Source organism: Callorhinus ursinus, unplaced genomic scaffold, assembly GCF_003265705.2.
Source record: "Callorhinus ursinus isolate GAN/ISIS: 27379988/994484 unplaced genomic scaffold, GSC_fseal_2.0 scaffold10, whole genome shotgun sequence".
In the NCBI taxonomy this organism is placed as follows: Eukaryota; Metazoa; Chordata; class Mammalia; order Carnivora; family Otariidae; genus Callorhinus; species Callorhinus ursinus.
In genome coordinates, this window is record NW_027397072.1 from 25488740 (window position 1) to 25514092 (window position 25353).

The 25353-nt window shown below is 44.4% G+C and overlaps 1 protein-coding gene across 4 annotated transcripts in view; it reads right to left on the bottom strand.

The window, feature by feature from the left end:
- The window catches only part of CAPN13 (calpain 13), a 79924-nt gene extending 60379 nt beyond the window's left edge, over window positions 1-19545 (bottom strand). For all 4 annotated transcript variants that reach the window (XR_012379687.1, XM_073897218.1, XM_073897216.1 and 1 more), the window contains exons 1-2: window positions 19427-19545; window positions 1132-1364 (exon numbers count right to left, since the gene is read on the bottom strand). Coding sequence is in view for 3 of the 4 variants with exons in the window: in XM_073897218.1 (XP_073753319.1) it covers window positions 1132-1329 (198 nt within the window). In the remaining variant the exon portion in view is untranslated. The remainder of the gene's footprint in view (window positions 1-1131; window positions 1365-19426) is intronic.
- Between the last annotated feature and the right edge of the window lie 5808 nt (window positions 19546-25353).

Consider the following 25353-nt stretch of genomic DNA (forward strand, 5'->3'; position numbering starts at 1 on the left):
GATGGACCCTAGAAGCCTGGTGTACCACCATCTGATCGTGAGCTCTAGCTGCTCCCCACTTAGCCCCCCTACAAATCTGTCCCAGGGTAGGGCAAGACTTGGCACCTCTAGAGTTCAATGTCTTGTATACATCATCAGAAAATGCCCTTTCTGTATAACCTATCCTGGGTTTATTGAAAGTAGAGTGCTTGGCATTTAATCAGTGCTTGGTAACACCTGCTGATATTGTAATTATTAGCTTATTAGACATTATATTATTTTCTCTTGTTCTAGGTTCTGCTGGCTGCTTTTGGAAGTAAGAACAGGAGAGTTGGGCATTAGGGCCCCCGGAGTGGTCCCCACCTGGGTTCTTTGCATCAGTAGTAGCCCTGATGAGATTATAAGAATGTTAAGTGGGCTGAGAAATTTTTCTTGGGGATTCATGCCCTGGAATGACTATAGTTTAGAAAAATCAACAGGGCTTATCTCACCACAAGGCTGAGTTAGTGGCCATCTGCTGTAGTAGTGGAGGAGGGGGTTTTGAATGTTGCCCTGAAATATCTCCCTAATTTTGCAGCTAATGTCTGAAATTCTTTTATAAATGATCAAGCCTTTGCAAGACTGAAAATGCAAGTATAAATGAGAGAGGTGAGGCAATTATTTAAATTTATCCTATTGTATAAGTGACTGATGTGATATCTTCCCTTTGAATAAATTCCAACAGGGAAAAAGAAAAAATAAGGACAGTGATAAGGAAGAGAATAAGGAGTGATGGAGACAGATGGGCTCAACTATGGAGATAAGACCAACTACTGCAATCTTCAAACCCATGGTTTCCCATTTTTCAGATGAGAACATGAGGCATGCAATCTAGTGATGTGCTCAGTGATAGAAATGGGTTAGAACACAGGGGTCCTGGTTCCTGGTACAGGGTCCTTCTGTCCCACTAAAGGTACAACACTGTAGCTGAGGGACCAGATAAATCTCGTTCTCCTTCCCACTTGGTTTGGGCCATCCTTGAAAGGCAGGGCACAGACCCTTTTTTTTTTTTTTTTTTTTTTTTTACAGACCCATTCTTGTTTCAGTTGAGGCACCATGGCCGGCAGCTAGGAGGGCCCTAGAGCTGGGCGTGTTCCTGAGGGGCTCACTCACCTTTGGCCGCATCCACCTCAGGCTGGAGAGGTTTTTTCCCTGGAGCAGCTTCAGACCTATGGAAGAAGTCTCTGCAGGGAATGTCTCATCCTCAAATGGTAGGCCTCTGCTTAGGCAACGATCCCACAAGGAGTTAAAGTCCTGGCCATTGAATTTGATGACAGGGGTCTTGTCTAGAGGCTCCTGGTTGTGTGCCATGATTCTCCTTAGAAGATGTCTAAGGCCTTTTCTTTCTGGTAAGAAAGGGAGGTATTTTTAGGGATAAAATGTCAAGTCCTTTGCATCATTAGATGTGAGCCTTAGAAGGGCACTCAGATGTTCCCCACCCCCTTTTACAAGTGATGGTACTGAGACCCAAAACACTCTGTCCTCAGTGACACAGCCAGTTGGTGGGTGAGCTCAGACTAGAATTCAAGCATTTTTTCTCCCAGTTCAATTTTCAATCTGCTGTACCAAAGAGCTACTCAGTATGCTATTATGTGCATGAGAGACTACGGGGGGTATTTGTATATTAATGAACATTTATTGAGTGCTGACCTTGTGCCAGGCACTTTTCTGAATGCTGGCAATTCAAAGATAAATGCGACATGATCTTTATCCCTTAGGGGCTCATTATCAAGTAGAAAGATAGATGAGACATTTCAACAACTTGCTATCATTCAACAGAAATTGTCTGATTAAAAATGTGTACAAAACCCTGTGAATATAAAGAGGAGGAGCTATGAACTGCCAGGGAAAGTCTGGGATGACTCTCCCACAGACAGTGACATTTGAATGGGGCCTTAAAGGAAGAAGACTATGCCAGGTGGAGAACTGGTGGGTGTATATGTATAAATTATTCTCTCTCTATATAAATCAGTCCAGGTTCCCTGAGTAGCAAGTGTGTGGAGGCCCAGGAGTTGGATTGGAAAGGTCTTGGGTGTTAGAATTGGGGGGCAGTCTGGCGGGGTCAGTGGGGTAGGGGTTGGGGATAGGCAATGTTGACAGAGATGGCCAGCAAGGTAGATTGGAAAGTTGGACTGTGACATGCTTTATGCACCGCAGGGCCATTGAAGAGGTAGGTCATGATCAGATCTGTGTAAAGGATTGTGGAGTGAGTTGGAGGCCACATGGAGGGAATGGGTAGGGACTGAGACAGGAAGGAGGTTAGGATGCTGCTACACGTGTTCATGGTAGAGATAGTGTTAGACAATTAGTAGTGAAAATGATGGAAAACAGATCCTAGTGTCATTTTATAGGTAGAACCAATAGGATTCCATGATGAATCAAATATGGGGGCAGGGAAAGGAGATGTGGGGCAGGAAAAAGAAAAGGTAGTATAGTGAACAAAAAGTTTTTTTGCCACCACCTTCATACTGGTTCCACAATATGGAGTAGTATTCAAGCCTATGAACCCACTTCTCCATCTGTACAGATTAATGATACCAACCTCATAGAGTTTGTTGTGGTATTAAATGAGAACAATGGCTGGCATACAGTGGGCACTCAGTAAAAGTTGGCATCCTAATTTCCCTAAAGAGAGGTCAAGGGAGTCTGGGATTTCTTGTTCAGGAAGCCATAAGGATATAACTGATGCCATTACCAAAGTGTGTATCACATCCTCCATCCCTCCATCTGTGAGGGAAGCTGACTTGCATCTGAATCATGAATCCACACTTACTGACTCTGGGACTTGAAAAGCTTCCTTAGACCTTAAAGTAGTACATTTCAAGCTTCTTTGACTAGGGCACGGAAGACCCCAAGGTCCATAGGTCCTATCCATTCCCACTTTACAGTGAAAAAGGAATCAGCTGACGATAAAGAACTAAAGAGGGACATAAATGAACAACTCATGAAGAAAGAATATGAGCTTACAATCAAGATCTTGGATCATACAAAAAAACATGCAAACTTAAAATAACTTAGCAATGTTCTTACAGTTAACATATAATAATAGTATGTTTTGAATTAGTTAGATAACACCAATTCATAGGCAGAATATCATCTATAAAGTGTTACTGTACACACATATTTGGAGGGAATTACACACACAAATGTCTAGCAAATGAGGTAAAAATAATTTATATTTGAACTATTAGGTTGGACCATATGAGACTGTCATTTTTTAGGTAAAAAATTATTGAATATAGTCCATTTCATATGGCTTCACCTAAGGTAAAAATGTTTGAATGTAGGCCATTTGGTTTAACCCAATATGTTATATGCATTTCTTCAATCTAGTTCTTAGAAAATAACAGTGAAAATATGTCAATATACCTCATCACTCACTATAGGGTTAAGAGGAGAGCCCACAACAAATTATATAGAAAGCTGAAATAACAGTAAGGTATCATTCAAGAGCAAGAAAACAGTAATAGAAATTGCCAACTCAGGACCAAGGCAACGACACCTGATAACGGAGAGTTGTGAAAATTATGGGTCTCCCAACTCTGCACATGCTCGTCGACAGTGGAACCAGTACAGCATTGCCATACCATCCACCTTTCAGTAAAATATTGAATTAGAGTGTGTGATAAACTCCAGCAATGAGCTAATTTTAGTTTAGGAAAACCCAATAGTAGTTACTCTTAATAACACAATTATAGGATGTAAGAGGGAGTCTCTATGTAGAAGTGAGTCTGAAGAATTTGGCTTGACTTTTCCATCAGACTCTTGCAAAGGCCTCACTTACCTTTGGGAGTCAGTTCCCAGGCCATCTGTAGGGCCCTCACTGCTCACCAGTGGGTAGTGGACAGTTAGGAATCGCCATGTAAGACTCGCTTTCCTCATTTGTGAAATGATGACAATAATGTGCGTGTTGTAGAACTCTTTTAAGACTCAAATGAATCCATGCTTGTCAAGTATTTAGCACTGTGACTGGTACATAGAAAGTGGTCAATAAATAATGGTTATTAGCAGTATTATCATTTTGATTATGAAAGGACTGTGCAGAAAGCCCTACACCTTCTGAGATGATGACTTGTTCTTATGAATGACAGCTAGTCTCAGAAGGGCCTGCAGTGGTGAGGGCTAGGTGTGAGACATCACGTCCATGTCCTCAGTTCTGCTACTGCTCTGCACTCGCTAATTGAGAGCCCAGGAAGGAAAGACTGGGGGACAGGTGGGTGTCTGCTGGTGGAGGAGGTGGTCTGCTGTTCTGGGAGAGAAGAGAATCTTGATGGGAGGAAAAGAAGGCAGGCAGGAAGTGGAGGGAGCCTCCCCACTCTTTGCACGGACCTCACACCTACCAGGTTCACCCTTTTGCCCCCTGGATTGCTTATAGGTTTGCCAGGAAACAGCTTGCAGACTCACTTTCTCAAGCAGGAAGTGTCTACAGAACTTGACATTTCACTTTTGTGTGCAGCAGAAAAGGCCAACCAACTCTCATATCTGTCCTTTTAGGGAGGGCTTTTTGGCTTATTTATTTTTCTGTCTTGCTTCACTGTGAAAGGTAAACAAAGGCAAGACTCAACTGCCTAGGTCAAAAAAGAGAGAGCGAGATGGAAGATCTTCCTGATATTCAGGATAAAAAGCTGTCTTACTACTGGGGTTTCTCTTGAGTCTAGCAAGAAAAATGGCACAAGAGGAGCTAGAAAAATGGCAAAAAGAGTTTATGTGAAGTTTCTAATGTGAGAGACTGCGTGAGCTAATGCATCAAGCCTCAGAACTAGAATGAGAAGTAGGCAAGAGATGCAGTTGGTGGTTGTAAAATCTGTTCTGCTCCCCGCAATGTGTATAAAGTGAGCTTGATTCAGTCCTTCCTTCTGTCCTCTGCTGAGTTGGGTGACTGTCTTAGTCTGTTCAGCCCACAACAAAATACCATAGAGTGGGGGCTTATGCAACAGACATGTATCTCCTAACTGTTTTGGAGGTTGCCAAATCCAAGATCAGGATGACAGTATGGTCAGGTTCTGGTGAGGACTCTCTTTCTGCCTTATAGACAACTACTGTTTTGATGTGTCCTCCCATGGTAGGGAGAGAGGGAGGGAAGGAGAGAAAGAGAGAAAGAGAGAAAGAGAGAGAGAGAGCTCTTTCTCTTCTTATAAGGCCACAGTCCTATTGGGTTAGGGCTTTAGGGCTTTACTCTTATGACCTTATTTAACCTTAGTCACCTCCTTTCTGGGCCTTATCTCCTGAAACAGTCACAGTGGGGGTTAGGGCTTCAAAATATGAATTTGGGGGGAACACAATTCAGTCCATAGCAGTGACTAACCCCATACTGTCCCAACAACTTGTCTAGCCCTGGATGCATATTTTAGGCAGTGTGCAATCAAAAAGGAATGGGCAACTAATGAATCATTGAACACGACCACAAAAACTTATGATATGCTATGTGCTGGCCAACTGAACATAATAAAAAAATAAAAATTAAAAAAAATGGATGAAACCCCCCCAAAAAAAAGGAATGGGGGCATATCAATTAGGACCTCAGAGATTAGATGAAGGAGGTCAGTAAACACAAGTGAAAATGACCCAACAGTGCTGAGTATGTAAACATTACTGAAATTTATGGAAAGATGATGAGGGCTCCTGAACGGCAGAAAAGTCTTAGATACTTAAATGCTAGTAACTTTGGTTTGTCAGCACCTACTGCCAGACCACATAGTAGATATTCTATAAAATTCTTACAAGTGTTGGTAGGATGAATGCCTCAAATCAGCTCTTTTCAAGTATGTTCTATGGAGCAGAAGCCTCCATAAATAACAGATTACGAGGTCAAATGGCTTGGAAAATATTTTATATCAAATAGTCCCTATGGAGATTCACAAGAGCTTCCAAGAAGTCCTCAATAAAAAAAAAAAAAAAACTTAAATAAGTTTGCTTTCAGGGTTTCACACTTATATAACCAGCAAGTCTTTTTATTGAAAAATTCTTATTAACATATGGGAAAGATGCACAGAAGTTAAATGACTCTAGGAAAAAAAGAAAGAAAAGCCCCAAAGTTAAATGGCTTTCAAAGATCACAACTCAAGTCCTCATTCTGCCCCTTATTAGCCACATGATCCTGGGAAAGTTTTCTAAGCACTTAGCCCCTCACAGAAAGTGCACTTGAATGCATAGTCTGAACTTAATCAGATTGAGTCCTGCTTTTTTTTTTTTAAAATCAACATTCTCCAGAGGATTATAATAGAACACAGATTCTACATAACATAACACTCACTTTGCCCAGGATATAATCACAAACTACTCAAAATTAAAGAACGATGACACTATGATCTATTCTCAAGAGAAAACACAATTGACAGGTGGCAGCTTTGCAATGATCTAGACGTAGAAATAATCTGAAAAAAATTTAAAGCAGCTATTATAAGATAAAGGAAACACACTTGAAATGAATGAGAGGATAGTCTCAATGGAGAAATGGGAGTTATAAAAAAGAAACAAATGGAAACTTTAGAGTCGCAAAATACAAAATTTAAAACAAGAATTCACTGGATGGGCTTAAGAGCAGAGTGAAGATGACAGAGGAAAGAATAAGAAAGTATCCAACTGAAAAGAAAAGAGCCTTAGGTGGATATGTGATACAATACCAAAAGGTATGACGTATGTGTAATTTCAGGCCCAGGAAGAGAAGATCAAGATATTAGAGCAGAAAAAGTATTTGTAGAAACCAAAAACTTCCCAAATCTGGTGACAAATTTATGAATTCAAGAAGCTTGAAAACTCAAGAAAACCATGACTGGCACATCAAAATCAAGCTGTTGAAAACCAAAGGTAAAGAAAAAAGAATCTTGAAAGAAGCTAGAGAAAAATGAAATGTGAAATCAAAGGGAACAATGATGCAAAGGACTACAGATTTGTTACCAGAAGCCATGGAAGACAGAAAAGAGTGGAATAATTTTAAAATTGCTGAAAGTGGAGCACCTACCCAGGCTCAGTTGGCTGGGTGTCAACTCTTGCTTTCAGCTCAGGTCATGATCTTAGGGCATGAGATCAAGCCCTGCTTCGGGCTCTGTGTTTAGCAGGGAGTCTGCTTGAGGATTCTCTCTCTCCCTCTCTCTCTCTGCCTCTCCCCAACTTGTGCTCTCTCTCTCTCTCTCTAAAATGAATAAATAAACCTTTAAAAAATAATAAAATTGCTGAAAGAAGGACATGTCAAACCAGAATTCTGTATCCAGTGAAAATGTATTTCAGCAATAATAGTGAAATAAAGACATTTCAGATGAACAAAAACTAAGGGAATTCATCTTCCAAAGACATGCTTCAGAAGAAATGATAAAGGAAGTTCTTCAATTTGAAAGGCAATAATAACAGGGAAAACTGAATTTGCAGGAATGGTATATAGTAAATATATGAGTAAATATGTAAGACTAGTTTTTTCCTCTTAAATTCTTTAAAATGCACATGTGTTTAAAGCAAAAATTATTGTCTGCAGGGCTTTCAAAGTATGCAGATATAATTCATATGACAACTATAACATGAGCAACAGTAGAAGGGAATTAAAGGGAGCTAGATGGCTGCACCTGTTCTGTATTTTACATCAAGTGGAACAATAGAATTAGGAAGATTGCGTATGTGTACTATTATCCCTAGACAACCACTAACAAAATGATAAAAAGAGCTAAAGCCCAAAAGACAATAGAGAAGTTAAAATGGGATACTAAAACATATTCAAGTAATCAAAAGAAGTCAATAAAGGGGAAACAGTGGATAAACATACAAAAAATAGATATATATCCAACTATATCAATAATTATATGTTAAATTCAATTAAAAGGCAGAGATTTACAAAGGAGATAAAATAGCAAAACTCAACTATATGCTGCCCATAAGAGACACTCTAAATAAAGGCACAGATAATGCAACAATAAATGGATAAAAAGAAATGTGCCGTACAAACAGTAAGCATAAGAAGGCTGGGGTAGATATTAGTATTTTGATCAAATAGACTTCATAACAAACAGTATTGCCAGGGATAAAGTGGGGCATTTAATATTGGTAGTTTATCAGGAAGAAAAAAATCATTAATGTGTAGGCACCTAGAAATGGAAACAGAAAATACGTGAACCAAAACTTAACAAAATTAAAGTGAAAAAGAAACAATCCCACAATTATAGTAAATTTTAGCGCTCATGTTTCAGCAATTTCTAGGCCAAGTAGACAAAAATTTTAAAAATCAGTGAAAACATAAAAGATCTGGATGACACTATCAACCACTTCGATGTAATTGGTACATATACCACACTATATCTAAAAACTGCAGAGTATACATTCTTTTCAAATATATGAGATGTAGGCACCAAAACAGACAACACACGGGGCCATAAAACCATGTATTTCCAAGGATTGAATCACAGAATATTCTCTAACAACAAAATTAAAATTAGAAGTTAATACCTATAAGATAGTCAGGAAACTGCCAAATACCTGGAATTAAACACACTTCTAAATAATTCATGAGTCCAAGATGATATCATGAGGGAAATAAGAAAACCCAACACAAGTAGAAGGAAGTAAATGATACAGACAAGAGAAGAAAATCATAACAGAGAAAAACAGTAGAGAAAATTAGCAAAGCAAAAACTACTCCTTTGGGAACATCAAGAAAACAGACAAATCCAGAATCGAGTAATTCAAGGACAAAACAGTGCGAACACAAATCACCAATATCATCAGTGATGAAGGGTTTATCACCACAAACCCTATAAATATTAAGGTGCTCATAAGAGGCTACTATGAAGAAACTAATGTCAAAAAATTTGCTGTGACATGAAATGGATGACTTTCTTGAAAAATACAATGTATCAAAGTTGACACGAGAAACAGAAAATCTGAATAACCCTGTATCTAATCAAGGAATTGAATTTGTTAGTAAAATCTTTCTCCAAAAGAAACCCCCAGACCCAGGGGGTTTCACTGGTGAATTCTCTTACTCTTTCTAGGTTAAAATAGCCCGTCTTGCACAAACTTCTTCAGAAATTGGAGGAGAAGGGAAACACTGCTGAACTTACTGTATCAGTTCAACATAACACTAACAACAAAGTCTCATGAAAGAATCCACACCACAGAAAAAAAAAAATTATGGATCACTATCCCTCATGAACAGAGACAGCAAAGATCCTTCACAAAATTTCAGCAAATCAAATTCAACAATGTAAAAAAGAAGAGAAAGAACAGTACATCAAGGTTAAGTGGGATTTATTTCAGGAATATAAGGTTAACACTTAAAAAAATCATCAGTGTAATTAACCATATTAAAAAGATTTTTAAGAAGCCAATAATTAAATTAAACCTATTTTGACAAAATCCAACACATATTTATGTTAAAAACTCTCAAAGGAGAGCTACCTAGAAAAAGTAAATAACATTCTCAAACTAATGAAGGGCGTCTATAAAAGAAATCTACAGCTAAAATAATCCTTAGTGATGGAAGAGTATTTTTCCCTCTTATGATCATAGTTAAGGCAAGAATGTCCATTGTCACTTTTTTTTTTTTTTTTAGTGTTATCACTTTTATTTAACATTGTACTGGAGGTCCTAGACAGCTCAATAAGAAAAAATTTCTAGAATTATTTTATATATTTCTATTTAGCAAGATACAAGGTTAATATAAAAATCAGTTATATTATTATATACTAGCAGCAAACAATAGGAAAACAATAGCATTCTATTAAAAATACTTGGGAAAAATATCTAACTAAAGACATCCAAGCTCCCTACAGCAAAAACTACAAATCATTGCTGAGAAAAATTAAAGAAGACCTAAATTAATTGGAAGGCTCTGTATTGCCAAGATGGCAATTCTCTCCAAATGCATCTATAGATTCAATACAATTCCAACCGAAATTGTAGATTGCCTTTTCATTTTTAAAGAAATTGATAAGCTTATTCTAAAATTTACACTCAAATACAAGGGACCTAGAATAACCAAAGAAGTTTTTTTTTTTAAAAAGAAGATGTTGGGGTGCCTGGGTGGCTCAGTTGGTTAAGCATCTAACGCTTGATCTTGGCTCAGGTCTTGATCTCACGGTCATGGGTTCAAGCCCCGCATTGGGCTCCATGCTGGGTGTGGAGCCTACTTAAAAAAAAAGAAAAGAAAATGTTGGAGGACTTAGCCAACCCGACTTCAGTTGGCAAAAAGATGGACAATTAGATCAATGTGCAGAGTAGAGAATCCAGAAACAGACCACAACATAAATCGTCAATTAATTTTTGACAAAGTTTCCAAGGTGATTCAATGGAGATACAAACACCTTTCAAAAAACAATGCTGGATCAATTCCATATGGAAAAAGGTACAAAACAAACAAACAAACAAAAAACATGGACCTTTACTTCATAAGATAAACAGAAATCAAGTCAAATGATTACAAATCTAAAAATAAAATTATAACACTTTTAGAAGAAAATACTTGCACAGAGGAAGACATTTTTAGGACAAATGTTTGCAAACTTAGGGGTAGGAAAATGTGTCTTTGACAGGATGGAAAAATATAAACCTTACAAGAAAAAAGACATGGATCAATTAGACTTCATCCAAAACATGAAAAACACCATTAAGAAAACAAAAATGCAAATCACAGACCAGGAGAAAATATGTGTAACACAAAAATCAGGGAAATGACTTGTGTCCGGAACACATAAAGAACTCTTTTAAATCAATAAGAGAAAAAGAACCCATTAAAAACCATCAAAAGATATGAACACTTTACCAGAAAACAAAAACAGGCAATTACCAACATGAAAGAATGCTTTACATCTTAAGTCACCAGTGAAATGCAAATTATTACTACAATAAGATAATCACCACACCCATTAGAAAGGCTAAAATTTTAAATGCTGACCATACTAAGTGTTGGTAGGGAGATGGAACAATGGAAACTTTCATCTGGTATATTGGTGTGTATGTGAGGTGGTAGGACCACTGAGTAGAATTTCTGGGTTTAGTCTATGCATATTTTCAACTTCATTAAATATATCAGATTATTTTCCAACGTTGTACCAATTTATAATCTCACCAGTAATGCTCTATCTTCTCACTAGCGCTTCGTATTGGCGAGCATCTTTTTTGTACCCATCTGGAGGGAGTAAAATGCCAACTCCTTGCAGTCTTAATTTATGTTTCCCTGATTGGTAAGATTGAATATCTTTCAATATGTTTGTCATTTGTAGTCCCTCTTGTGTGAAATGAATATCCATATCTTATGCCCATTTGTCTACTGCATTGTCTTTTCTTCTTGATTTGTAGGAATTCTTTATTTACTCTGGATAGTCATCTTTTGTTGGTTGCATGTGTTGCAAATATCTTCTAGTTGGTGGCTTATCTTTTTACTTCCTTGACAGATATTGTTTGATTTATACAAAGAGAAATGTGTTATGACTATTTGCTTGGAAGTTTAATTTTTATAAACTGAGCCAAATGTTAATTCTTTTTTTAAAATTTTATTTTATTATGTTAATCACCATACATTACATCATTAGTTTTTGATGTAGTGTTCCATGATTCATTGTTTGTGTATAATGTCCAGTGCTCCATGCAGAACGCGCCCTCTTTAATACCCATCACCAGGCTAACCCACCCCCCCATCCCCTCCCCTCTAGAACCCTCAGTTTGTTTCTCAGAGTCCATAGTCTCTCATGGTTCATCACCCCCTCTGATTTCTCCCCACCTTCATTCAAATGTTAATTCTTTTGGGAACTTAATATAAGAAACTTTGGGAGAGATTCTCTTTTTAAAACTGGAAGTTTTTTTGTAATTAACAGTCATTCTCCTGAAGCATTGATTTAAAAATTGTTTATAACTTTATAATATTTTTAAGAAGTAGGATATTCACAGCAACATTCTGAAATGGACTTGCAAAGAAACACTTTGAACACTTAGGAAATAACGCTTGGGTTTCTAGGAGCAAATATAGCCTTATCAAAACCAATTACTTAACTTTCCTTCTCTTTTTCTTTTTTCCCTTCCAAAAAAAGAGTTCTGACTTTAGAGGAACAGAAGAATGCCACATCTATGTGGTCATGTGTATTGAGATCTATATAGAACATACCTTGATTTTTTGAAAACTATTTGATAAAATTTCCCTTTATTCCCTATATATAAGGCGGTGAAACCAGACCAGACTGCAAGACTGGGTAGGTTGTATCCTACGTTATGGTTCGGTAGAAATACAGTATAATATATAGTACAGGAAGAGTATACAGAATTCATAGTTTGAGCCAGAGATTATGGATGAGTAATTTTGGATTATCTCAGAATCACTGTACTGTAATAGCCACAGAACTCTGTCCCTTGTCCTGGCCTGTTTGACATTTATATCTTGATCCTGGATGAAGATGTTGAAATGAAAATGAAGATACTTCTCAACTTTTTTTAAAATCATTTTTTTTAATGATATAAAGGAAGAACAATTATCCAAGCAGATGGCAGAATTAAAATTCTAAAGGACCTCAAAACCGAGAAGATGGAAGTTACCCAAGGAAACTGCAAATCTGTCTTCTCATTTAAAAGTTAACTGTGCAAGTAAATAGTGAGTGGGATTTGCCTTGGCTCAGTTTCATTTTGAAAAGATTTTGTATGGCTTACTTGGCTTCCTGTTGTAAATGGGGCAACGTGGTGAAAGATGTCCCCGCTCCGAGGTGCGGCCACCACAGGAAGGCACTGCCGTAGACACCACGGGAGCTCCCCCCCGACTGTACAAAGCTGCTCTCAACCCCTGCTGGACATCCAGTCCACTAGTGGTCAGTCCTGGGGGCCACACTGCAAGCAGCACATCAGTGGTAGCCAAAGCAGGGTGTTAGGGTAGCATGAGGCACCTGGCCAAGGCAGAGCCTTTTGCATGCAAGCAAGGTTTCCTGGTGAGCAGTTATAGCCTCCAGGGAAAAGTGGGGATTTTTTTCTAATGGCACAAAATGCCATCAACTAAACACACAAGGAACCTAGAGATCACTTTCTGGGAAGTTGGAAATCTAGAAAGGTTTACTGGGAGAAAGACAGACCATGTGACTTACAGTCACTGTCAGACCCAGCTCAGAAGTCCTGTTCCCAGCCCTCCAGAATAGTCCTTGTCTGAGAGAACAGGGATTTAGCCATCCTGGTCCCACAATCAGGCTCCCCCTTGCTGCTTCTCTGACCTCCCAGGGTTATGTTCCTGTTCAGAAAACTGGGCTCTGCCTTGTCCCTTTAAAAATTAAAAATTAAAAAAAAAAAAAAAAAGACATCATAGGATGGTGGTCAAGAGCATGGGGAATCAACTCGAAACTTTAAACTTAAGTTTGGTATCAGATGTTGCTTAGGGACTGAGTGATCTTGAGCAATGCTCTTACTATCCGAGCCTCCTTTCCTCATAAATAAAATGGGCTGGACATAGTGGTAATAAACCAGCCTCAGAGCACCAGGTGGGTATTAAACGACATGATCCTTATAAAGGGCTTGGCATGGGACATAAGAAAAGCTATGTGGTAGGTCCCCTGATGATCAGCCTGTCAGGATCTCCCCAGGTGCCCACTGACCTAGCCCGGAACGTGAGCGCGGGGGCCGGGGCCCTGTAACAGGTGACAGGCATGCCAGGCCTTGGCCAGCGGCCTCCTGGACTTCCCACAGTAGGTCTCTCCAGATCTGCCTAGCCCATGTGGCTATTGAGCACTGGAAATAGGGCAAGTGCAACTCAGGAACTGAACTTAAAATTTATCTTATTTTAATTAATTTACATTTAAGTGTAAATATCTACACATGCCAGTCGCCGCCTTATTGGATAGCGCCGAAGATCTGCCGATGGCAGGAATGACCATGGGCACTCTTCAGTGGCGATGGTCAAGCTGAGGTCGAATAATCTTATAGGGAGGTGGGGTGCAGAAGAATCCTTGCATTGGGCGGATCCTTTCCACTTTGACCTGCTGGGGTCCTCTCCACCTTTCTTCCTCCACATCCAAGTTTTGCCACCTAACCATGCCGTCACTTTGCGCCAGGGGTCCGAAAGGACTGGCCAGCAGGTCCGCAGGCTTCACAGTGACAGGTGCAGGGCCTGCGCTGGTGTCTGGGCCTCCAGGAGGAGCTTGGCATGTCCCAGCAACAAAGGCTGATGCTGTTTGCATTTTGTTTTCAATCAGCTAAGAAACAGGAAGCCCGAGTTCAATTGTTCCCGGCCCGGGAGTGATGCACACAGCTCTCTCCAGGCTGGTGTTTTTCAGAACAATGGAAATAAATCTGATGTAATGTAGCAGAACATGACAAGGGATGGTTTTCCCCTTAACAAATACTCATTTGAAATGGTGCCCAAACCCTGCACGAGGAGCGATCTATTTCCCACAACAGTGTTCCAGCAAAACCCATTACTAATTCCACAACTCAAATTAAAACTAACAGAGCTTGAAGGCTGGGGCTGACACTCTCTCTGCTGACAAGGAGCGAGGCAGGAGGGTGGGGGAAGGGGCCCGGTGCACTCGCGTGTGTATGTGTTTAATTACACTGTTTAACACATCGAGAATAATTTAGCCACCCGAGTGGAGAAAATAAGGCACTTAACTGCTCTCTGGCGGAAAAAAGCCCCGCGCAAACCACTTTCAGCTATCTGACACCTAGGCACACCTCAGGGCTCTGGAGAGAGAGAAGAGGGAACAGAGGGAGAGGTAGACAGAGTGTGGAGAGGCGGGGCGGGGGGTGGAGAGAGGGAGAGGTGAAGGCAGGGCGAAACAGGGGGAAGAGGAGTGAGGGGAGCGGTAGATAGAAAAAGAAAGAAAAAGGGAATTTTGTACATATGCAAATTGCTAGCTGGGAAAGCACATGACTGTTTCTCAAGGAGACCTAGTATGAGGTGGTGTAAAGGTGAACATGAACATGAATTTTAGGGTTTAGAAAGGAACTTAACAACTAGACCCGTGCCTCCCCCACTTCAGCATCAGCTCAGTGAGTTTCCGGCCTTTGTGGCCTGAAAGTTGTGAGTGCGGTGTGTGGCCCCTAGAAAGGCAAGCCTCAGAGGACGACTCTGTGGGCTTGCTCTGCAGAAGGAGAAACTGAGGCTAGGGTCCGAGAAGTCTGGCCAGCGCTTGGCTGAGACTCCTGTCCAGCCCCCAGCTTTAAGGTGGGTGATCTGGCCTACAAGCCGAGCAGGTCACTGTCCCTGCCAAGGGGCATCTTCTTCTCTGTGTCATTAGGGCTGAGAGGGGTCTGAGGTCATCTCTAACCCACCAAGGGTCATGGGAGCCAGAGAAATGGAGGAAGGCTCTAGAATGGCTTCAGATTTGGAAAGCTCCCAGACCTGGAACCGGTAGCAGAGGAATAAGTATTCAGAACAGAACCACCCCTTACCTTTCAGGGACTCTGGTTTCAGCACCGGGGCTGATTGCCAAGGGGATGCGCGGCCTGGTGAGGGAGAGGCAGAAAACCAAAACCACTCTCTGTGGCCCCCAGACAGTGCAGCGCCAACCTCCTCGCTCCCTGGTGCCCTCACTGTGTGGACCCAGCCTCTTCTGGGACCTAGGGTCTCAGGGAGCTCAGAGACCTCAGCTGATGGGTCCCTCGCAGGAGTGCCCGTGGGGTAACAAAACCATCGCTTCCCAGGCCGAGGGCAGTCTGTGCCGTGGCTCTGAGTCTCGGGCACTCTGCCCCCCTCCCCTTGCCCGTTTCCCCCTTTGGAACTCTCCAAAGGCTGGACTTTCTTGTAGCTGCTTTCCAACTGTAAAGTTGTGTTTCTGGAACGGAGACTGTGGATTCTCATGTACCCTAACTGATATTGCTGGGTAGACAACAAAATAGGAACCCACTGAATATATTATTCCTTTCAGTTAAATTGGGTTCATCATGTGCAAACATAAAAAAAATGAAACTTGCCTTTGCATGAAAAGACCCTCCTTCCCATTCCCAGAGTTCTCCAATAGGTGTCATTTAATCACAGCCTAGAAAGGTACTAAGCTAGACTGGTGATGTGTTCTGAGGACAAACTAGAGCTTCCTTTCCGGGTTCTGTAACTACATGTGCCCCCAGAACCACTGTGTAATACTTGGTATGATCTTGGGATTTCAGGGCATGGATTTTTTTTCTACCCATAAAGAGAAGGTCTACTTTCTACTTAGCTAATTCCAGCTCCTTCTTAAGCAAATTAGGGGCTTTAGCTCAAACATCCCAGTGTGCGCCTGGCCTTTCTGGGCGTCCCATGCCTGGGGAGGCCACGGGGTCGACGGGGCGGAGTGTGGGATGGGGAGCGTGGTGCTGGCTGTGCCAATGGCTGCCCCCCACTCTGGTTGAGGGGGTGGCAGGGGTGGAGAGAGGGTCAGTAGCACCAGCAGCCAAGCATGCTAAGGGAGAGACTCCCTTGGCCAGCCAGCTCCAGGACTTCAGACCATGGCATGTCCCAAGAAAGCCCAGGCCGAGCTGGCTGCTCTGAGCCTTTTCTGAAATCAAGGTTCCACCTAGGTGGATGGGTCACGCTCGTGGGGACGGGGGCAGTGCATGGGTCAGTGCGAGAGGAAAAGTCTTTTGAAAAGATCTTCTGAATTAAGCATGTCAAAGAGCACCATGAAAGAAAAGGAAGTTAGAATGTGTGCGTGTGTCTATAGATGTGTGTGTGTGGAAAGGGGAGTAAAGCAGAGAAGAGCAGGCGGAGGGGGGTTTAGGCCTCTGTGAGTTCCCATGCTCCATCCTTCCTTCTTTCTCATTCTACCCTTAAAAAAAAATCCAAGGAAGGGCACCTGGGTGGCTCAGATGGTTAAGCTTCTGCCTTCAGCTGGGGTCATGATCCCAAGGTCCTCGGATCGAGCCCCATGTCTGGCTCCTGGCTCAGCGGGGAGCCTGCTTCTCCCTCTCCGCTGCCTCTCCCCCTGCTCATGCTCTATCTCTGTGTCTCAAATCCAAGAAGGCCAGAGCATTGGAGGGGGGTTGGGGTAGGCAGGGGAGACGGAGAAAGAGGAGCAGGGGGTCTAGGAGCCTGCCTGTGAGGGGTGTGAAGAGACCCTGGTGGGAAGGGGAGGGGGCAGGCCAGGAAGGGGAGGGACCGTGCCTGAAGAGCCTCAGCTTGAGTCAGGAGGAGATGCCGCCCCAGGAAGCCTCGGCCTCCCTCCCGCTGCCTGGGCTATGTACCAGAACAGGTGAGGCCCCAAGAGAGCCAGGGGGAGGCCTGTGCCCCTCTGGAGAAAGTGACGTGGGCACAGGGTTTGCAGACAGTGTCAGAGGGAGACAGCGGTGCTGGATCGGGACGGTCTCAGAGTCGAAGGAATGTGCCCGTCGTGGCCGGCAGTCAGAGTCCTAGGAGCCAGCCCATCCTGATTGCCTCTGCCCCGAGTTTCTCCCCAAGGTAAGGCCATCTAAAAGTTTCTTAACTTTAGTACTTGAAAGGATGCTGGGGATTTGGGAGATGGAGCATAATGATGTAGCTTACGGGTTGGCAGCCATTTCTGGGTAAGGATTAGATTGGGGACAAGATGTGATGTTGGGTGAGGAGAACCGAGGAAACGGTCCTAGGACCTCTCCTGTGCCCAGCCCTGATCCAGATGTGGGTCACTGGCCGCGTCTCCTGAAGCAGGTGTGTGGTCACTTCTGGTGGAGACACACCCCTTGGGGTCCGTGGTCCACAGGCTGTGATGGGGTCCGGCTCAGTTCTCTGAGCTGCAGGACGTCCTGGTCAGGCCTGATCCATAGCTATGGGAGGCAGGCAGAGCAGGGCTGACCCAGCCAGGGAACAGAAGGCAGAGTATTGCCCGAGGGACCATCATTTCAGAGAGAAATGAACCAAAGGTCCTGGCCACTCTCAGTTCTAAAGGTCCCTTGTGGCTGTTTTGGCAGAGTGAATGGTAATCCCAGAGCCCAAGGGCTCAGAGGCAGCCCCTCTCCGGTCACTACCTCAGGACAGGACACGGTGCATCCTCCCTACGACCCCAGCAGGAGGCAGCTGAGGGACCAGCCTTCATTTCCATACCCTTATGCCAGCTCTTAAAGACCGCCATTTGTTTATTAGCTAACCAGATGGTCTCTGAGCAGGATGAGACGACCCTCCGCTGCCTTTTAGCAGGAGCGGCTCGGTTCACAAGGGGCTGGAGGGATCACCTTGTTCAACTAGCTTAATTATTTAAAATGAGGAAATAAGGTTTGGCCAAGCTTTCCTAGTTGTTTATTGGGGGAACCAGCTTTGCAGACTGGTGAGCATGCACGGCCTTTCCATTAGATCACAGAATTTTTTTTATTCAAAACGGTTTGTGCAAAGCAAAAGGCAGTGCATGGTAGAAAAGAGTCCCCTAAGAATTCTGGGATTAAGACAAAAGCCAGACGGAACCCCAGGGTGGCCACGGCCTGAAGCAGGACTTCCAGCCTGGCTTTGGGGATTGGAAGCACTGGCCCTACTCAGTTTGACCAGGTTCTTTGTTTTGGCCCTTCTCAGAGCCTTCCTGTGCGAATCTGCATCAGGACTGTCCCGGGAGGGAGGGGACAGCAGGAGGCACAAACACCCGTGGTGGATTAGACTCTCATCACCCAATGTGTCGAGTATTGAGTCCTCCTGAAGCTATCACCCCCCAAAAATAAAAAAAAATAAAAAAGGTTAGGTCCAGCTGGGAAAGGTGGAGGCATTCAAGAAGATAAGCCGAATCACTCTCCTGTTTATGCCACCTGGCGGTCAGCGAAGTTCGGTTTCTGTCCTGGGACGAGCAGGGCAGTTGGCAGGTCTTAATCCAACTGTAACTACAGAGGGAAAAGGTCTGCGCTTCTCTAGTCTGGTTAGGTTGGCTTTAAGCAAAACAGCGAGAGCTCAGTCTCTCTAAGAACAGAATCTCATCTCAAGGATGACCCGGCCTGAGCAGCCCCAGAGACAGAGGCACTGCCTGGGAACAGCTCTAAGTGTCACAGGAGCCGCCTCAGTCTCTGAAGTGGTGATCAGTCTTGTGGTTAACCCGGATTTTTCAACTCTGTTCTTGTAATTATTAAGCTAGATCACCCGAAAACAAAAGGCAAGCCCTGGGCCCCATTCCTGCCTTCCACAAATATGAAACATGTACTACGTGTCAGAAATTGAACATGGGTGAACAAGGAGACAGGATTCCTCCCAACAGAGTATCCCTTATGGCCAGCGTAGCCCTCGAGGTTGGGACTTGGAGCACAGAAGTAAAGGAGACTCGGTGCTAGAGGACATATGCCAAGCTTAGATGATCTTCTCTTAGGGAGTCAACTCATTCTTCGCCCTGTTTTTCTTCAAGCCTAACCTTGGACCATTTGTACCAGGAGTCCCAGGTTTTTAGAGCTACTGAATACATCTCTCTGATGGAGAGACTTAGAATGTATGTAATTAAGACGCTCTCGGGGGGAATTCATATGCCCACTGAAGGGGGCACCACTTGAAGTGTGGACCACTACTGTGGTCCAAAGTCCAGGGAGGTCACCATTCACATCCTACCTGCTTCCTAGACGGGTGCATCTGATGTCAGCGGTGTTCCCCTGGGAGTCAGGTGAGGTCAGCGCCCCCGTGCTCAGCAGCAGCTTTGTGGGATGGAGAGTGCTGGTGGCAGAGAAGGGTCACCGGGTCCAGAGAAAGCGCAGGCCAGCAGGGTTGGCAGAGTCCAGAGTCCGTGCTCCTTCCTGCAGCAGGCTCCTCCTTATATGAGCTCACCGGGGAGTGCCCCACCTTAGTTAAACAGTGACTCCAGGGCCAGACCTCGGGGCCTCCTGGAGAAAGGATATTGTGTTCAACTGCAAGGGCTTCCAGTCACCTCCTAATCCCAGCTCACTTCCTGGAGCCCCCAGCTGAGCGGCCAATGTCTTGGCTGCCTGGGGTGTGGTTTTTTTCATTGTTTCCAAGTATTTACACTGGGAATCAGGAATGGGGGAATGCGTGTTTCTACAGAAGCCCTCGCAGAACATTCTCACGCAGCAAAGGGCGGTTGCCATGTGTTGCATATCAAGAGGGGCCCCTCAAAGGAAGTCACATCACGTGGGCCTTCTGCTGGAGAGAGCATCTACTTTCCACAAACAGGTCGTGGAACCCATTAACCCCCGGGCTTGGTGAGTCCTGGGGGCAAGGTCGGCATCCTAGCTGCTTAATGGATCTGGGAGAAAGAGAGGAGAACCTGGATAGCAGTGCTCACCCTGTGTTCCAGGTGAGAATGATAAAGTAGGGAATGCAAGAAGAAAAACGTGGAAGTCAGCAGGAACTGATGGGACTGGATCGATCTGGAACACGGAAGGAAGAATTGGAGCATTTGCCAAGTGTGGCTGAGACTGCGCCCCCGGGAGGCAGCCAGGTAGAGGGGAGGGGTCCCTCAACCATTGGAAGTGGGCTTTAATCCTACTTCCACAATTCCCAGCTGTCTGACTTGGGCCAGTCCCTTCCCCTCTGAGTCGTGGTTGACTATGCGATAGGAAGGTTATAAGGCTTGCCTTGTCTTCCCTCCTATTTATTTACTGGAACACCTGCACCCCAGGGGACCCATGTCGCTGGAACTTGCACTGTAAATACAGTCAGCAATAAGCAAGCTATTTTATGCATATAATTAATGAATAAATAGACCTCTATTTGTGGTGCGTGCTCAAAATGATTTTCCTAATAGGGGATACAGTTAAAAACATTTGAAAGCCAGAGTTTCAGAAAAACTTGGTGTGAAAATGCTTTAGAAGGTCCTATCCATGTAAGTGTATCTTGAGACAGTGCCTAAAGAAAACTGGGAGCTTTTCCTGCTTACTGATGATGATTTTGTCTTCTCTCATGTCATCAAATATATTATTTTCTCCTTAGAGTAGGAACTGTTGCCCCAGAGCAAGATTTGGGAATATTGAGTTAAAAGGGGAACTGTCTTGGGGCACCTGGGTGGCTCAGTCGGTGAAGTGTCTGCCTTCGGCTCAGGTCGTGATCCGAGGGTCCTGGGATCGAGCCCCGCATCGGGCTCCCTGCTCAGCACGGAACCTGCTTCGCCCTCTGCCTGCCACTCCCCCTGCTCGTGTTCTCTCTCTCACTCTCTCTGATAAATAAATAAAAATCTTAAAAAAGAGGGGGGGAACTGTCTCCCCAAGGCGTGTTCTTGGTACCAGGAGACACACAAATCGCTGGGGATGAAATGGGGGACCCTGGAAAGAATTGTTTCAAATCCAAGGGGCTGTTTTCTTTTGGGGCTTCCGGTTCTTTGGTGTTCTCCTTCCTCGCTCATATGTGCTCTTTAGAAGCCAACTCTCAGAAATGTGTGTCTTCCAGAGAAATCCAGCCTGGGGCTGTGAACTGGGTGACTTCTGTCCTAATCTCCTGGCTGGTCTTCCTCCAGGTCAGAAGGAAGTGTGGCGTGTCCCTCACATTCTTCCCGCACTGGGCAGTCCACATCTGCCCCCAGATGCAGCCCTCTGGTCCCCATGTAGGACCCACCTCGTCTTCCACCGGGTCAGGCCTGCCTTCAGTGCATATGATGGCCCACCCAGGCCTCCGCCGTCATGTCAAATGTGCAGACCCCGCTGTGGCCGCTCCCGCCCGGGCTGTGGTTGCCCGGGCTGTGTCACCCACCCCTCCTTTGCCAGCATTGTGACCATCCCTGAGGTGGCCGTCTGCTCCCCCCACAGCTGACACCCCTGCTCTCAGTGTCCTACAGAACTGGCAGAGAGACTGCTCTAGTGTGTCCCCTCCTCTGAGCCAGGAGAACCCCCGAGACAGGCTGGGCTTGGGGTCTCCGCCCTCCCTTTGTGAGCCCCTGCAGCCAATCTTGCCCCCGGTGAGTCTGCCTTCCCTTGGGGTGACTTCTTCCTCAGGGGAGTCTTCATCCGTTCAAGTGAACACTCCCGAGGGCGCCCTCTTGCCAATTTCTAGCCATGCCTCAAGATGCCAGATCCTGGGAGATGCAGCTCTTCCCCTCCCTGCTGCTGCTTCTCCTTCGTCTCACTTTCTTCCCTCCAGCCTCTATTCTAGCCCTCTGCCTGCTTGCCTCTCTCTCCCCGCCATCATTCCTTTACCGGTTCCTTCATGAGAGCCACCTGTGCCAGGCACTGTGCCAGGCCCGGGAGGCCCATCCATGAGCACCTAAAGCAGGGAAACCTCATCTTGACTGGGGGGTCATGGGAGGCTCCCTAAGGAGGGACGGATGGAAGAGGGCCCTATCAAGAGAAGAGACTGCTGGAGGTGGTCCGGGCAGGGGTCAGAGTGGTGGGAAAGGGCAAATTCCAGAGGACAGCTTGATGAATGTTTCACGACATGAAATCCAAGTTACCAGCACCCAGATGAAGAGACAGGCCATTACCAGTACCCGAAAGACCCCTTTGCACCCCTTTCCCATCATGAGCCTCCAGGATGTCCCCGAGGTAAACTGTTCCCAGTCCTGTTCATTTTGATAGGTTCCATCTTGGTTTTTTATATATATATTATATATAAAACATATTTTATATATTTAAATATTTATATTTAATATATATTTATAACATATATTATATATATATACACAAAAGAAAACAAATACAGTGTTGATTTAGGGGATTAAATCAAATGTCCCTGCAAAGTAGGACAGGGGACTGTTGTGACAAGGCAGACAGGTATGCAGAATGTTTGCCATATAGTTAAAAGATCATCTAACCGATTTCATTATTTTTACATTCCTCTGTGGGTGGAAAAAAACCAAGCCAACAAAGTGAGTTGATTTTTTTTGAAGATTTTATTTTTTTATTTGAGAGACAGAGAGCACGAGAGGGGGAGGGTCAGAGGGAGAAGCAGACCCCCCGCTGAGCAGAAAGCCTGACTCGGGACTTGATCGCGGGACTCCAGGATGATGACCTGAGCCGAAGGCAGTCGCTTAACCGACTAAGCCACCCAGGTGTCCTATGAGTTGATTTTTGCTAGTGCCAAAAAGTATACAGTGGCCGGAGGCTCACCTACCTCGAGTTTGCTGGGCTATGGACTGTGTTCTGGGTGGATTATGAAGTGCCCCAGTCACGTTCTTAGTCTCAGAGCAATAGGTGACAGATCCAGCATTATCTTCAAGATAACATTATACACACTCAAGTTTCCAAATCATAGTGTCTGGGCCCCACCACTTACTTAACTGTGGAATTTTGGACAAGCTACTTAACTCCAAGCCTATTTCCTCAACCTCCAAATGGTGATGATAATAGAATTTACCTCAGCAGCCATCATGAAAGTGAATAAAAAGCAAAGGCAGCTCAACGGCTTCATGCTAAATCTGGTACCCAGGAACCAGTCAGTACGTGGTGGCTATGAGTTCGTAAAACCAGACCTAGTCCGTGGCTGGTGGAAGTTTAGCAGAGCCAGGTAAGAAGAGAGCTGGGACTTCTCAGCTGCAAACCGGGAACACACATGAGAAGGACCAAGGTGATAACCCAGGCCAGAAAGGGAAAGCCAACACGGACAAAGAGAAGGTCCAGAGAGGGAAAAGAAAGTCATTTTCATGTGTTTCTTCAAGTTCTGTTTTAATAGCAAGTCAGTCTGAACACTCTAAGTATTGCCCGAAGAAACCAACAGAGACTGGCGCGATACGTTTGTTTCTGGTGTTCCCGCATGTTGCCAAACTAAAAAAGACAGAAGCATTTGGCCAAGGAGAACCGGGCTCCGCTACCGATGGAGAATCCTTAGTCACGGGCGCGCTGGAAAAAACGACCCCCTTCCCTGCCTGCTGACGTGCTGGAGAGGGCCTGGAGAGACCCAAGTCCTGCTTGTGCTGAAGGAGCAGGAGGGCAACACCCTGGGAGACGTGCATCTGCGTCAGGGCAGGGTTGCTGGGCGCTTGCTCTGCCCCTTTCAACATTCCAGCATCCCTTGGGGTGAGCTCCTTGGATGGACACCTGGGGCTGGGAAAGCACAGTTCAAGGGTGGTCACTGTCACTGCAGCCTGAGGAGGACGCACAGACCAGGACTTTCCTGGGACGACACGTGGCGAGGGGAAGGGAGATTGGTCATTTCTGCTTGCTTCTTTGATTGCATCTCCGGTAAATAAGTTCTCAGGAATTTGAGGCAAAGAAGGCTTAGGCAAGCCAACATATGTGGGTGGGCGAGGGAGGATTGGCATAAGCCATATTGCTTATTCTTTAGCTAAGCTGGGGCCCTGCGGAAAACCCATCCTTCTTCCTGAAAGGAAAAAAAATGGGGTGGAGTGGGGACAAGTGCAAATAGTAAGTGTGCAAGGTTGGTGCAGATGGCTTGAAGACAGGGAAAGGGCATTTGGTAAACGGGTGGGGGAATATCCCACTTGCCCAGGAAAGTCTCTGACCAATCTCTGGGGTGAGCAGACCTTGAGGAGGAAGATGGTGTGTGCCCAGAACCAAGGATCGACAAGCAGCTTCTTGCAGGGACTGAGAGTCCACCGGATCTAAATCGGGCTCTTAGTTTTGAGTCAGTTGCCTTGAAAAGAGACCCCCTGTCCCCCTCGATGGGAGAGCCCTCCAGAAAACGTTCTTGGAGAGTCTGTTTAAACCAGGATAGCTTCTTCCTGTGGATTTCTGGGCTTCTCCATCTGTCCCCCAGCATAATGAACAAGAAAACTAATTAAGCTCAGTTGGGGGGACCTAAAGAAGGGGATATCCCGAAGAGACTGTCTCCATCCAAGCCAGTCTTGGATGTGATAAAAATACTACAACAGGGAAGATAAATGAATCCCCAGAAGGAAGAGGAAATTAGGCAGGGGCCTTAGAGAAGGGAGAAAGGGGGAGACCCTGGGGCCTGAAGCCGCCGAGGATCCTCGTGGGGTCCTTGATGGGGCTGCTAACTGCCCACTGACACACTATCTATGAAAGATAAAATAATTTCATTAATATGGTTGCTGGCGCCATCACAAAGTAATGAAATGAGGAAGCTTAAACTGCCAAGTACTACTGTGGATGAGGAATAGAGATAGACCAGTTATGATTACAGAAAGCCAAGATGGGGGGGGGTCAAAGAAATGATTGTGCCTCCTCGATAAGGCAATGCTACTGGGAGGCTGTGTACAAGCCTATTAATATCTACTTTTATCCATCCTAGAGCCATACTTACATCTTGAGAGGACAATCACCGGACAACGGACCGAGCATGAGGATAAGTACAGTGTGCTCTGTTGCAAATTTTGCGTCTGAACAATCAAGCTTTATTCATTTCTTGTTTGCTCATCATGTTAACCTTTTATTATGCAAAACTGTCAATTCAATTGCACAATGCAAAAAAAAATATATTTGGGACAATTCACAAGCAATGTAGTGATGTTTACCATAGCTGCTAAAAGGAAAAAAACTAACCAGAAAGAATCTGCTGAAGAGGATTCTCCTGCTCTGCTCAGATACTCGGATACTCATTAGCAAGCCGATCTGCTCACTGGGGAACATGAACTGACTCCTACGCAAGTGCGCGCTAGGAAGGAGTTGGGAGGCCTC